Source organism: Panthera leo, chromosome B1 (assembly GCF_018350215.1).
Source record: "Panthera leo isolate Ple1 chromosome B1, P.leo_Ple1_pat1.1, whole genome shotgun sequence".
NCBI classification, from domain to species: Eukaryota; Metazoa; Chordata; class Mammalia; order Carnivora; family Felidae; genus Panthera; species Panthera leo.
In genome coordinates this window covers 77,181,298-77,196,882 of record NC_056682.1, presented here as the reverse complement: position 1 = coordinate 77,196,882, position 15,585 = coordinate 77,181,298, and the positions used below count along the sequence as shown (strand labels likewise).

Genomic DNA, 15,585 nt, shown 5'->3' with positions numbered 1-15,585 from the left:
GTAAAGTCCACTTCTCTTTTTCCTCATGAGCTCCCAGCATAGTTATACCACTTGGTGTCAAAAGAGTTAAAACTGTGGACAGAGTGGTCTGACTGTACTTTATTCAGAAGCAGTTGTTCACATATTCCAGAATAGAATGATAAAAACATTTAAAATTTTGTCAGAATAAACACAGAATTAAAATTGTCATAGTGAACAGATTAGAGAGGGAGAGAGCCAAAGCATAAGAGACTCTTAAAAACTGAGAACAAACTGAGGGTTGATGGGGGGGGGGGGGGGGAGGGTGGGTGATGGGTATTGAGGAGGGCACCTTTTGGGATGAGCACTGGGTGTTGTATGGAAACCAATTTGACAATAAATTTCATATTTAAAAAAAAATTGTCATAGTGAACTCTTGTAGATCGCGGAACATGCTTGTCCTAGGTGTAAGGCACAAAAAGGTAGTGAATGTGATCTGTAGGTTCCATCCTACCAGGAGATTAGAGAAAAGTGTTAAAGCTTTTTGGCTAGTGAGTAGGCTGTTTTTTTGTTTTTTTTTTGTTTTTGTTTTTTTTTTTTTTTTTTTTGGTAGGATTATTTCTTCTACTTTTACCTAATTTTTTTGGTATTCAGTGAAACTTCTCCGAAATTTCAATGCTGAAGCATGGATTTCTGGGCATACTTACTCATAGATACGCAGATGTTCACAGTAGCTTTTGTACCCCTTTCTCAGTGGAACGTATCACAGCCTGTACCGCTAGATGTGACTTTAGGATGTGGCTTGGTTCAACCAGTTGCCTTCAGATGTGTTGAAAGAGCATTGGTTTTAGAGATGGAATATCCCATTTTGTGTCCTCCAACCTGCCCTGCAGGAAATGCCATTATATTTGTTTTGCGAATGCAACAGCAATCCGCCATGACACAGCAAAGGAGTGCAGAGTCGGATAGGTTTCCAGGCCAGAGAAGTGCACTGTGTGTAACTCTGCTGAGCCCCGTAAGTTCTGGGCACTGTACAGTTAGGGTGAAAAAACCTGACTAAGTTGTTTGCCACAACAGAATAATAAATCAGCCTTACTTTTCCTCAGCCTATATTTTTCTTAACCAGATGGGCGTGGGAACTCATGTCTGATGTGATTTAGATGCACACATTTTAACGTTTATTTATTTTTGAGACAGAGAGAAACACAGCATGAACGGGGGAGGGGCAGAGAGAGAGGGAGACACAGAATCTGAAACAGGCTCCAGGCTCTGAGCGGTCAGCACAGAGCCCAACGCGGGGCTCGAACTCACAGACCGTGAGATCATGACCTGAGCCGAAGTCGGACGCCCAACCGACTGAGCCACCCAGGCGCCCCTAGATGCACACATTTTAATTCACCCAGGACAGTCTCACAAAGGCTGTATTTGATGAAGGACATCAAACCATTTTGTAGATGCAGTATACCCAGATTTATCTTCCTTGGTTATATGCCTTTGGAGCAATTTTTTTTTTCTCAGTTTTGAAAGTTAGCAAAGAATTAAGGTTCCTAAGATTATTGCTGATATTAGACCTAAAGTGTCAGTCAGCCAAGCTTTCTTTTCCTTTTGTCTATTTTTATGTTACCATATTTAAATCTGTGTAGGGGGAGCTGGGCTTTTTTCTAAGCTTGAAGAGCCCTTTCACTTTAGACTTGTATCATAAAGTTCAGTGCTTGCTTCATTCCAAGGTATGTGTACTCTCAATGTCCAAATTTTGTAGAATTGATTTTCTGCCATGAATATCAAAATAGTTTATAATTACAAACTAATTAGTAGCATTACGCAGTTAATCTAAATATTTTCACAGAAGTGAATGAGAGACTTTACAGGAAGTGATATAAAAGTAAGCTAAACCTACTGTTGTTGAGGGGCGCCTGGGTGGCTCAGTAAGTTAAGCATCTGACTTCAGCTCAGGTCATGATCTCATGGTTTGTGAGTTCGAGCCCCACACTGGGTTCTGTGCTGACAGCTCAGAGCCTGGAGCCGGCTTCAGATTCTGTGTCTCCCTTTCTCTCTGCCCCTGCTCACGCTCTGTCTCTCTCTCTGAAAAATAAATAAACATTAAAAAAAATTAAACATACTGTTGTTGAATTTCCAACTGTAAGTTTGCAAAGTAACTATTTGTAATTTCTAACAGTAAATTGACATTTAAGTGTTGAGAGATTACTGTGACTTAGCCATTAAAAATATTCATGTGTACACACACCCATGTACATATATATACACACACACACACGCATATTCCATTGATTGAAAGACACATTACATTTATTAGACTAAAAAAGTGCCCTGTACACTTGAAATTTGTATACCACTGTATGTTAATTATTCTTGAATTTTTAAAAATAAGTGTGTGCCCTGGATTCTTGATGCTTTGGTCTGAAATGAATTAGGAATGTTGGTAGATACTAGACAGCCTTCATATATATGCCTTAGGTTGCCTTTCAATGGACTGACGTGACCTAAGAATGTCTCCAGTCATGTACAATGTCTTTCAGGAACCTGACCCTGAGCCTCCCAGCGTCATTCTGTATAAACAGCTACACTGTGCAAATGTTTTACCCAGACCTAATGCAACTCCAAACTGTGAGATGTGTGAGTTTGCATTTCCATCATTACTTTGACAAACATGTTTTCAGTGCCTGTTATATACCAGGTACTGTGCTAGATGTGGGTAGTATAAAAAAGATAGTATTTTTAAGAGCTTCCAGTCTAGGCAATGGTTTGTAATGAGAGGTTGTTTTCATAGTCACTTGTGAAATTAAAAACCCTTGCCTACTTGTTCTGGTCCTACCTTCCAGTGATTCAGTTGGAACAGTGGTGAGATCTGAGCATCTGTACTTATACAACAAAGTCACCTGATTAAAAAAATTCTCCACTAAGAACCATTGGAAGAGAGAAAGAAAGAATAGATAATTATGAGAAATTGATGCATTCTGAGCTCAGGAAAATTCATATACATGTACAGCTCAGTGAGTTGTTATGAAGTGAGCACCTTTGTGACTACCAGCCATTTCAAGAAACAGAATATTTCCAGAATCTGAGAAGCCCTCCCTGTGTCCCTTCCTAGTTAAACTTCTTCCCAAGGTAACAGTAGCCTGACTCTTTTATCTATATTTCTACCACCAATGAGGGCATCCCTAATTGATACAAGTTAGTTTTTTATGTTGTGGACTGGAGAGAAATTGAATCCTACTACGTGTATTCTTTTGTCATCTTTTTTCTGACCATTGTTTGTAAAATCCATCCAGGTTGTTAATATGGCTCTTGTTCATTTTCATTACTATATTATTGGTAGACATGACCATACCACAATCTGCATATTCTCCTGTTGGACGTGTGGATTGATTTTTCATCTGTAGCTGTTGAGCGATACTTCCACATACACATGCTGGTGCCCATGTGCATGAGTTTTTCTGGGATATTTTTCTGGGGTGGATTCCTGGGTCATATGATGTGTATATTGTAAACCTAGTATTAGATAGTGTTTTTCCTAGGTAATTGAACCAATTTAAAATCTTTCCAGCAATATATGATAGTTCCTATTGCTTTACCTCTTTGCCAAGAGTGTCTAATCTTGACTGGTCAGTTAAAAAGAGGCAAGATGGGAGAAGGAGGAAGGTTATTTCAGACATACAAGAAGCAAAGAAAATAAGAGGGTATGATGGGTTTGGAAGGAAGTTGAAAATATACTGGTATGACACTGACTTAGGAACCTGTGGGAAAGTGGTGGGAGATGAGGGTGGAAGTGTGTGATGTACTAAGGAGTTTGGTCTTTATTTCAAAGGCAGTGAAGCAAGCAGATGATATCAGATCTACATTTTTAAAAATTTGCCTTGACAACTATGTGGAAGATGGAATGAGGCCCCATAGAGAACTACTCTAATCCAAGGAGAAATGAGAGGAGGCAGAGTCAAAGAGGATAGATTCCAGAGATGCTTAGACCAAGGTCGACAGTTTTGCCAATTCTGTTGAATGTGGGAAAGGGAAAAGAGAGGCAGGAGTCTTGATTTTTGGGTAGGTGTCCATATAGATGGTAATTTCATTCAGTAAGTTGGGGAATTCAGGAAGAGAGTTTGAGGTCAGAGTGGCCATAATGGGGAGTGGAGTTAGTTTTAGGCAGTAGCATGTGAAATATCTATAGATTATCTAGCAGGAGTAGGCTGGAGATGTCCTCAGGATATAGGTGGTGTTTGAAGCTGTGGAGGTGAATGCAATTGCCCACAGACAGTCTAAGGAGGATGAAGTAGATGCGTGGGAGAAGAGGATCCTGAAGAGCAGACCAAGGAAGAGTAACCAAAGAAGTGAGAGGTATAAACCAAAAGATACCAGGTTGTGGAAGCTAAGGAAAAAGGGATTTCCAGAAGAGAACCATGACTAGCGTCCAGTGCCCTCAGAAGATACCAAGTGGATTTGGAAGGTGTACTTTGCATTTGGCAAAGACCTGTTTGGGGATCAGGGTGTTCCAGCCAGGGGAATGCAGGGAGCAAAAGTAATGCCACAGTGGCTGAAGAACAAACAGTGGGTGAAAAAACATTTGAGGAGTGCTTTTTAACTCAGCAGTGAATGGAAGCCAGAAGCACATTAGGTAGAGTGGGATGAGGAATGAAGAGAGGGAGGATTTGTGTGTGTTTAAGGTGGGAGGTATTTGTATCTAATTCTGGAGAGAGGGCTGCCTAGTTAAATGGAGAAGAGAAGAACAATGTCCCTGCAACTGCAGCGTGAGGAGACAGAAAGATCTAAATCCTGGTGGAACGACTCAACATCGAATAGGAGGTGGCTGTCCTATTACTGAAAAGGGAGAGAAGGTGGGAAAAATTGTCACAGTCTGAAATATGTTTGTGGCAATGAAAGTTTTCAGAGACAAGAAATTGGGGAGTTCCTGGCTTGTAATATCCTCTTGCCTCTTTTTTTTTTTTTTTTTAAGATTTATGTTATTTTTAGAGCGAGGCGGGAGGGTGGGGGAGAAGGGCAGAAGGGGAGAGAGGAGAGTGAAAGAATTCCAATTCAGTGTGGAGCCCCCTGTGGGGCTCAATCTCACAATCCTGGGATCATAACTTGAGCTGAAATGAAGAGTCCAATGCTTAACCAGCTGACACCCAGGTGCCCCTATCCTCTTGCCTCTTAAAGAGGCTGTATCTTGGGTTGAGTAAGGATGAAAGTTAATGGTTAATACCCAGGTTGTATTACACAATTGTAGACAATTTATCAGCCTGCTAACTATGAAGTAAAGTGACTTTGAACAAATGTCAGTGGTAAGAAGCCATAACCATGCCACTGTGGAGTCTTAAAGGATATTCAAAGACTTTCTCTTTGTACCTGAAAACAGTTAAGTTTTATAAACCACCTTATGCTTCTATCCATCTTCTTTCTATACATAAAGCAAATTTTCTTTGTATGTAGTATTCACGTGATTATAGTTTCCAAAATGATTTTCCCCCAAACTCTTATGGTCACAGAACTATTATTGGAAGGAGGGAGAGAAAGAAATTGAGAAAGAGAGAGAGAGAGAGCGCGCATGTGTTTGTGTGTGTGTGTGTGTATCTCAGTTCTCCGAGAGAACCACCAGAGTCCACCAAGAACATACCTGTAGTCAAACAAGTTGAGTTTATTACTCACTGCAGTAAGGAGAATGGACATTGGAGTATACCATGGGGCATCTTGGTAAGAAGGTGTTAGACCTATCATAGAATTTGGGCTTAGGTCGGATAATCTCAGGGAGGATCTGCAGAAGCAGGGACTTGCTCTGTATTGGGTGCTGTTAGAAGGAAGGACAATTCTATTATTCATTCTATTCTATTCAATTCTATTATCAATTCATTAAATCTTATAGGGAGCACAGAGTATATTGAGGAAAAAGCTATAATTGGTAAAGAAGTGGCAGTCATTCGTTGAGTTGAGAGGAGGATGTCTCATATTTTGTGGGTTGCACAGCGACCTTGTTTTTGTGTCACTTTACCATAGCCTGAGTGACTTTGATATATTCTGTGAGCTTATATCCCAGGGAAGAACATAGGTCTGTCTGTGAGCATCAGACCAGCTTATAATAATGTCAAGATCGCTGTTAATGTCAGATCTGTTGTGGACTTCAGGGACTTCTTTATTTTTCATATATCCATATATGATATATGTATACATACACATTTATATCTTAGTTTAACTCTTATGCTTATCTTTTCCTTGTTTGGGTAAGTGTGGTTTTAGTATGTATTGGCAAATTTTAAAAAACCTTTTCAGAATATGTATTTTATCAGTATATCAAAACTCATTACTTCAGGATATACTTTTTCAGGTGTATCAATAGCATAAGATGTACTGCCATTTGTTACATTATTGGGGAGTCAGCAGAAAACACAAGATTCTTGAACTGATCCAAGTAGAAAGTAGGTGGTGGTCAGGACACAGAGAGTGGACATTTTGAGAAATATTTAGAAAATAGGACAGAACTTGATGTCAGAATGTAACATGTAGGGAAACCAGAAGAGTGAAGAATGGTGTGTAGGTTTCTAACTAAGTACTTTTGGCAGGAAGTGATATTCCTTGCCAGGATGGGGAGGTAGGGGGAAGTGACAAGTTGGCAGGAAGGTAACAAATCTTAAACCAGAATCTCTACAGTAGCATGAATCTGGTTGAGGGGAGGCTGATTGCTTCTAAGCAATCTTGTGGGTGCTTAGTACCTAACAGAATCATAATTTATTGTTTGGTTAACAGCAAGAGTTCTAACTGGCCAAGGAGCCAAAATCTTAAATTCTTTTGTCACCATATTCTCTCCTGATAGACAAATATGGAAGTGAAAAAATTACAATCAGAGATTGTTTAATCAGGGTGGGGACATAGCAAGGGAAGCTAGCCTAGGTATCTTGGTGGCTATTGTTATCAAAGTATGACATTTGTACTATAGGGCTTTATGTGCCCAGTATACAGAAACACAGGTTTACCTGTCTTAAACCTTGCTGCTGAAATGTTGTATACCAAGAATGCCAAAGTGGGTATCTTATTATGTCAGCATTTAGCATGTGAGCTAGCGCATAGTAGGTACTCCTTGCATATTATGAGGAAGAGTCCAGGCCTAACTGAAGAACACTCTGTGGACTGTTATTTGTCTGCCATGCGTACAAGGAAGGGATGAGGCTCTGTCTAGCAGGCGTTTGCTGGTTTAAAACTTTATATATTATAGAACTGATCTACAAGTCTTTGTTTTTTAAATAGGCTCTATGCCCAGTGTGGAGCCCAATGTGGGGCCTGAACTCACAACCTCAAGATCAAGATCTGAGCTTGAATCAGACACTTGACTGACTGAGCCTCCCAGGTGCCCCTGATCTACAAGTTTTGTTTTGTTTTTTTTAATGTTTATTTTTGAGAGAGAGACCGAGGCAGAGAGAGGGAGACAGTATTCAAAGCAGGCTTTGCGCTGTCACTGCAGAGTCTGATGTGGAGTTCAAATTCACAAACCATGAGATCATGACCTGAGCTGAAGTCAGACCCTTAACTGACTGAGCCACTCAGGTACCCCTACAAGTTTTTAATTGAAACATTATGAAGCAAAAAAGGGAGAGAAGGAGGGAATTAAAATGTATGTGTAACCACACATACACAAATTAAAAGACAGACTTCCTCTACCTGTTTTCATTCTGGCATCCTGAACCTATGTAAAGAGGCAAAATACAGACGAATTTCAAAGGCAGTTTGCCTGGTTGATACATCAACTGTGCAGGGACTAGGATGATCAAGGAAATCTGACATACTAAACATGCTCTTGTTTTGTTTCTCTTTGCCATTGTTTTTTTCATTTATACTGGGAAAGGCTTTTCTCCAGCTGACTTCTCCCTGCCCTTAAAAAAAAAAAAAACAAAACAGTCTCTTGCTGAAATTTCCTTTTCTTCGTCTTAATATTTTGAATCAGAACATACAATTAAGTTTTTATTGTTGGTAAAAATAGAGCTTTTCAATGTGAGACTTGTGTTCTCTATAAAATTAAAGCAAAATCATAAGTATTTTTGCTCATAAATACATGCATGTGATGTATAGTTCTATTTTATGAAATTTATGCGTGTATTTGAAATTACATACCACTTCCCCAGATGATTACACTGTGAAAAGTGATTTAGATAAACCTACAGAGATGAAAAATCTCTAACTGAATGGAGATGGTTGGGCTGGCTTTCAGACTACTGGTGTGGAAGCAACATTAAAGCCTGTCGCTGGTTCCCTAGTTGGACAGTGGCCTCGTTATACCGTTAGATAGAAGATGTTACTCCTCTTTTTAGACCCTTCTTATATGCCTGATCTGTTCCTGAATTGTTTGTGTGCCTTTGGGAGTCTTCAAGTTCTCCATTAATCAGGATTTTAAGAACATCCTAAATAATAGGATGTTAAATATTTATATTAGTAGGTTTTTCTCAGGAATTCCCTTTCACTATTTTGACTATTTTTGTTTTAAGCATGAACGTTAAGACTGATGTCATATAATTATTAAGAGTGAGACTGTTACACTGAAAATGTGAAAAAATACTGGATTCTTTTTGAGTTAGAAGGTATATTGGAGAAAATTTTACAGTGTAGTCCTCTTGTATGCCAGAAAGGTGAGCATAAAAGGATTGGGTGACTTCTGGGTTTCCTGAAAGAAAAATTATGATTTTAAACATATAATTATGAATTACGGTTTTCAACATATAATTATAAAAATTATTTTTCAACCTGTAATTTTGGAACTTAAAATTAATGAACATTGACTTGGTAAGCTAATCAACAAATATTATAGTTTTTATATTTTACTTAATAAGAATTAGGCAGAAGGCTGCATGAATAAGGAACACATCATTTTAAAATGCTTAATATCCTTTCCCATGTAAGTGAATATAGAAAAGCCTGTCTATTTGAACTAATTATTCTAAATTCACATTCTTTAGTTAAGAAAAAAAATGCCTGAAGTATATTTCTTTGAGCTGTCAAAACTCTTCCTTCGTTTTTGCAGTACTTCATTAATTGAGTAAATGATCTTATGACTAAATATATTTTAGACAGCTATATGAGGATGGAGTAATCATTCTTCAGTTAAGACTGAAATTTGTAATTGGAAGGAGGAAAATAGTTTTATTTCTTTGTGTGAATATATTATTTCTTCCAGAATGAGATTTAAAAAAAATTAAAATGGTTAATAGCTTTTGGAGTTAGAAAGTACTCTAGAATTCATTTGATTCAACAACTTGAATTTATAGACAGTGATCTTGAGAACCAAAGTGCAGAGGAGTTATTCGGGGTGACATATTTGATCAGAATAAAGCCCAAGTCTCTCTTGTTTCATTTGTCCTGTGCTTTTCACTTCGTAATGTGTGTTATTCTCTCTCTCAAAACCAATCTAGATGTTTAAATAGAGAGAAAGGGTGGACAGAATGCCAAAGGAAAAGGATGTGAATCCCCTTCCAGCGAACCTGTTAGGTTTCAGAGTTCACTTAATGGGTCTCCATTTGTTCTTAAGATACAGTGCTTCTGTGGTGAGGATAACGATGCTAATAAAACTGGTTTTTGCTTTTTTAGGTGAGAGTTACGTGTGTGCATCAAATGAACCATTTCGTAAAGTTGATTACACCAAAAATATTAATCCGAACTGGTCTGTGAACATCAAGGGTGGGACATCCCGAGCCTTGGCTCCTCCCCCCTCGGTGAAAAGTGAAGTGAAGGAAAGTAAAGATTTCATCAAACCGAAATTGGTGACCGTGATTCGAAGTGGAGTGAAGCCTAGAAAAGCCGTGAGGATCCTTCTAAATAAGAAGACTGCTCATTCATTTGAACAGGTCTTGACAGATATCACCGAAGCCATTAAACTAGATTCAGGAGTGGTCAAGAGGCTCTGCACGCTGGACGGAAAGCAGGTAAGATGTTTACTAGCCCCCCCCAGCTCTCCGTCTTACTTTTAAAGTCTCCCTGTATCATGGTAGTTACATATTTGACAATAAGTAGTCCAGAGTCTTCTAGAAGACTCTGATTTCACTCATATGTGGAGTCATATGGTATTTCTTTCACTGACTGGCTTATTTCACTTAGCATAATACTCTCTAGCTTTAACCATGTTATTGCAAATGGCAAGATTTCATTCTTTTTTATGGTGGAATGATATTTTATTGTGTGTGTGTGTATATATATATGTCTACATGTATATATATATTTGTATATAAGTATATGTATACTTATACCATATCTTCTTTATTCATTCATTTATTGACAGACACGAGCTGTTTCCGTATTTGGCTGCTGTTGATAATGCTGCTCTAAACAGGGTGCATGTATTCCTTTGAATTAGTATTTTTGTATTTGGGTAAATACCTAGTAGTACAATTGCTGAATCATAGGGTAGTTCTATTTTTAACTTTATGAGGACCCTTCATACTATTTTCCAGAGTGGCTGCACCAGTTTGCATTCCCACCAACAGTGCAGGAAGGTTCCTCTTTCTCTGCATCCTTACCAATACCTGTTGTTTCTTGTGCTGTTAATTTTAGCCATTTTGACAGGTATGAGGTGGTATCTCATTGTGGTCTTGATTTGTATTTCCCTGATGATGAGTGATGTTGAGCATTTTTTCATGTGTCCGTTGGTCATTTATACATCTTCTTTGGAAAAGTTATCTGTTCATGTCTTCTGCCCATTTTTTAATTGGATTAATCATTTTTGGGGGGCTAGGGAAATGTAAACTTCTGAGGGAAGAGTAGAAGTTGAAGAGGCTTCCTATATTAAGTGGAAGGTTTTCTAAGAATAAGAACACCTGTTGACTAGTAGAGTCATTTATGGGTTTGGTAAATTGTAGGAGTCCAAATTAAAGATATTTAACATTTTTAGAAATGTTAGAAAAGCCTAGAAAGGAGAAACCTTTTCTCCTCACCTATATATAATGTTGAAAATGCATTTCAAAAAAGTATTTTGATAGGAATGTCTATGTGAGTTTCATAGAGCACCATGGAGGTAGTTAATCAGCATTTCTGAAAAATAAACAAAAATTACACAGGAAAATGAAAGCCAAATTATGGTAACAATATATCAGGAAATCTAATGGGCTAAGGAAGAAAAATTAGGCATGGTGCCCAAGTGGCTCAGTTGGTTAAGCATCCAGCTCTTTAGCTCAGGCCATGATCTCATGGTTTGTGAGATCAGGATCTGACCGCGCGGAGCCAGCTTGGGATTCTCTTTCTTCCTCTCTCTCTGCCCATCTCTTGCCTGTGCATGCTCTCTCTCTCAAAATAAATAAACTTAAAAAAAGAAGAAAAATTGGGCAAATCTGAAGAATGCATGAATACTGAGTTTTGCCACAATCAGATTATCATTCCTAAAAAGAAACATGTGGCTTCTGAAGTATATTTTTTTCCTAATTTCAATAAAGGTAAATTGTTTGTATTTACATTTTATTGAACATTATAGTTTCCAGCATTAAATTTGTTTCTTCATTCCCTTTTGTTTTTTCCCTATAGCACACTTAATTTATTCTGAAGTGTTTAGCTCATATAGTGCTGAAAATGAAACATTGGAGCAGTGCCTTCTAGAAAAAATGTGAGAAGGTAGTTTTCTAATTTCCTAACACCAGATTCCTAACACCTAGTTAGCTGATTTTTTCTTGAAACATTAACAGAATTTAAAAACTAGGTTCTAAAAATTCCAGTAGATTATAGTGAGTTAATAGTGACTTTTCTAATTAATTAAATTGGCGATTAGAAGACATGACCTTTCATAGCAGCCTGCCCAAGGTTCATAGTATGAATGGCAACAGACACTTTACAAATTGAGTTAATAGCATGGCACAAGACAAGACTCATTCTGCAAGTGAGTGAAAATTAATTAAAGTAAAATAAAGATGTGGCAAGTTAAATAATTAATTCTTGGTTGACACAGGAAGACAGGAAACAGAGACAAACATTTAAGACCCCTAACAAAAAGAAAAATGAAGGGGCGCCTGGGTGGCGCAGTCGGTTAAGCGTCCGACTTCAGCCAGGTCACGATCTCGCGGTCCGTGAGTTCGAGCCCCGCGTCAGGCTCTGGGCTGATGGCTCGGAGCCTGGAGCCTGTTTCCGATTCTGTGTCTCCCTCTTTCTCTGCCCCTCCCCCGTTCATGCTCTGTCTCTCTCTGTCCCAAAAATAAATACAAAACGTTGAAAAAAAAAATTAAAAAAAAAAAAAAGAAAAATGAAAACCATAAATGTGCAAAATTAAAAAACCTGAATGGCATATAAACAGTAAATGCAGATGAGATTTTAAAAATTGAGATTGAAAATCTCCAAATGAACGTTTTTCAGGGAAAATGGAAGTGAAATACGGAAGTTGAACATCTAATTGAAATGGGTGATCATTGAAATGTTAATAATTATCTAAAAAATTACCTTCAAAGAGGCTCCAGACTAGATATATCAGTATGTAAAAATGTTAACTAAAGCACAAGCAACCCCAAATTACCCACATATTAAAAAATACTACACTACTAAGAGCTGGACTTAATGACAGGAATTAAAGAATGGATCACTGTTAAGAAACCTGTTTATACATGAGATCTAGAGGATAAAGCATAAAGGCACATGTAATCCCAAAATGGTTGTAAAGGTATTTGACAAAATACAAAATTAATATTTAGCTAAAGATTTAGTAATAGGGGCACCTGGGTGGCTCAGTTGGTTGAGCATCCAACTTCAGCTCAGGTCATGATCTCGCAGTTCATGAGTTCAAGCCCTGTGTCGGGCTGTCTGCTATAAGTGGGGAGCTGGCTTCAGAACCTCTGATCCCTCTCTCTCTGCCCACTCTGCATGCATACCCACATGTTCTCTCTCTCTCAAAAATAAATACTTATAAAAAAATCAGTAATAAAAATGGACAGTGAAATCTCTAATACACTTCTAAAAACTACCACCTGACACAAAAAGCTTATGTAGTGGTAAACAAATGAGATATTGGAAGTATTTCTATAATAGGTATGAGGTAATTGCCTGACAGCCCCAGTATTCAACATTCTTCTATGTATTCTCCCTATTTTTTATTTATAATTTAATTGCAATTTCAGTAAGAACCTAAATGAGATTTTTTTTCTGGTGGGGGGAGGACTACCCAAGTGATTTCAATAGCTAATCTGGAAAAAGAGGCAGAAAATTTTGTAAATAATGATTAATGGGCTCTTATGCTACCAGATATTAAGTCATCATCCTGATTCCATACCAAAAATAAATTCCAAGTGTTTTAAAAATATAGACATCAAATGAAACAAAAGAACTAAAAGAAAATATGTCAATAGTTAGGTTGAAATGAGAAAGGAGTTCCTAAGCATAAAAATTGCGGGAAAATCACAAGGGGAAAGGTTGGCTAGACAACTTATAAAATAAAAATTTATAGATGTCATTAGCAAGATTTAGATCCTTTGTATTGAGTTATAGTAGTTGAATAGGAAAAAAACAACACTGCAATGGCAAGATAGATAAAAGACAACAACTTGAAAAGATAGAATTATAAATACTGAGTATAAAAGAGTTCAGTCTCACTAAAAAATGAATTAAAGCACTGAGATAGTATTTTTGATATTTAAAATGGACAGGTTTTTAAAAAAGAAAATTTACTTTTTTTGAATATGGAGTGAATTGGCATTTTCAAAGAATGTTGGAAGTATAAATTTTATAATCTTTATGGAAGGCAATTTGTTTTGTACAACTTTACAATGTTCTTACTATTTGAATTAATAAATTAACTTCTAGGAATTTATCCAAAATAACCTGAGATGCAAACATGATTATGCATAAGAATTTTCATTTCAGCAATAAAAGCAAAGGATTCAAAACAACTTCAGATCCCTAATGTAGAAAAGAGCTAAATAATAATACCATAGAATTCGTATGTAGCAGCCATTGAAAATTATATTTGGGGGAATATTTATAAAGACCTGGGAAAATGTTGAGTGGAAAAAGCAAGAAAAAAAACCTCTGTAGTATGTTTTCAATTTTGTGTAAGAAAGAAAAGTAGAGGGAGATTTTTAAAAAACTAATTCAGAAGGAAACATGATTATAGTTGCCCTCAGAAATCCAGTATATGATGTTCTGATTTCTAAGCAGACTTTCTCATGTCTGCTTAGAAGCAAAAACTTAAGCACTGAGAAGGAAAACAAAGACTGATTTTAATCATTTGTAAAATGAAAACATTATGAGTTAATCTTTGAAATTTTAGCATATGACTATAAAATGTTACATGAATCACTTTTGTCACTGTATAGAACTTACAACATTACTTCCCATGTGCAAAGAAAGAAGATATCTTTAAACTTTCAAATAAAGTACTTCTCTGGAAAAATTATAGATTTGACTTTTGATAGACACAATTTTTAGGTGTCATATTTTCAGAATTCCAGGTATCCTTAAAAGCTATAGTTTTCTTGGTATGCTGATCCAACACCTGTGCTATAGGTTGACTTGCTATTTAAAACTTGACGTCTGATTTTTGGCTGATATGTGTTATAATGAGAACTTTTATTTCTTGCTTTGAAATAGCGTAGGAAATTTGTCTTACGCTTAAGGTTAATGCAAATCTTTGATCAGTGTTCATTTTGATTTGATTTTATAAAATGATTTCTTTTTTAAAAATGTATGTATTTTGAAAGAGAGGGGAGAGGGGGAAGGAGCAGAGAGAGAGGAAGAGAGAGAATCCTAAGCAGGCTCCGTGCTGTCATCACAGAGCCTGACATGGGGCTTGATCTCATGAACAGCAAGATCATGACCTGAGCTGAAATCCAGTGTCAGACGCTTAACCTACTGAGCCACCCAGACACACCGATAAAATGATTTCTCTGTGGGCATGTAAAACAATCTGTTCTCTGAACATTTTCAAGAAGAGGACAGCTTCATTTAGGTGAAAGGAAAGGAATGAGAAAGAACCTAGATCTGTTAATAAGTTGTCCCCACACAAAATTTTAGGCTGTCTGCCTTATCTGGTTACTTCTGCTCAGGTGCGGTTTTTTTTCTTCTTACATTGATCTGATATTTAACACAAGGATAGAGTAACAATTTATAGGCAGTTCATCATGAACAGCCACTGATCTCATCCTGATACCTATGCTAGAGTCTTAAGGGGCCCTGGTTATCTTTTGTGGGCTTGAAGGCTTTCTTGATTAAAGCGTCATGTGCCAGTAGCATTATTGTTAAAACAGTGTCCCTTGGATCTTCTCTTCCATCAAAATGGATTATCACATCTTCCTAGTAGTAGTGATTTCATTTACAAGGTAGACTTGATTAGTACATATAACTCATGCATTTTATATCTCCTTATAAAATCACTTCAAATAAAGTAATATTTTAGGATTTTATCCATGTTAACTCTTGGTGGTTCTCAACTGGGTACAATTTCATCTAGGGGACATTTAGACTGTCTGGAGTCTTTTCTTCTTTTTAATTTTTACTATTGAAGTACTGTTGACGTACAATCTTATATTAGTTTCAGGTGTACAGCATAGGGATTTGATAATTGAGTACATTACACAGTACTCACCAGAATAAGTGATTACCATCTGTCACCCATTCATTGAATGGGAATCCTTTTTTGATGCCATGCCTGGGGATGAGGATTCCCCTGGCGTGTAG

General features: G+C 37.2%; 1 protein-coding gene across 7 annotated transcripts in view; it reads left to right on the top strand.

Moving 5' to 3' along the window:
- The window catches only part of DCLK2 (doublecortin like kinase 2), a 151,109-nt gene that overhangs the window by 10,692 nt on the left and 124,832 nt on the right, over window positions 1–15,585 (top strand). For all 7 annotated transcript variants that reach the window (XR_006201680.1, XR_006201679.1, XM_042935324.1 and 4 more), the window contains exon 2: window positions 9,535–9,869. Coding sequence is in view for 5 of the 7 variants with exons in the window: in XM_042935324.1 (XP_042791258.1) it covers window positions 9,535–9,869 (335 nt within the window). In the remaining 2 variants the exon portion in view is untranslated. The remainder of the gene's footprint in view (window positions 1–9,534; window positions 9,870–15,585) is intronic.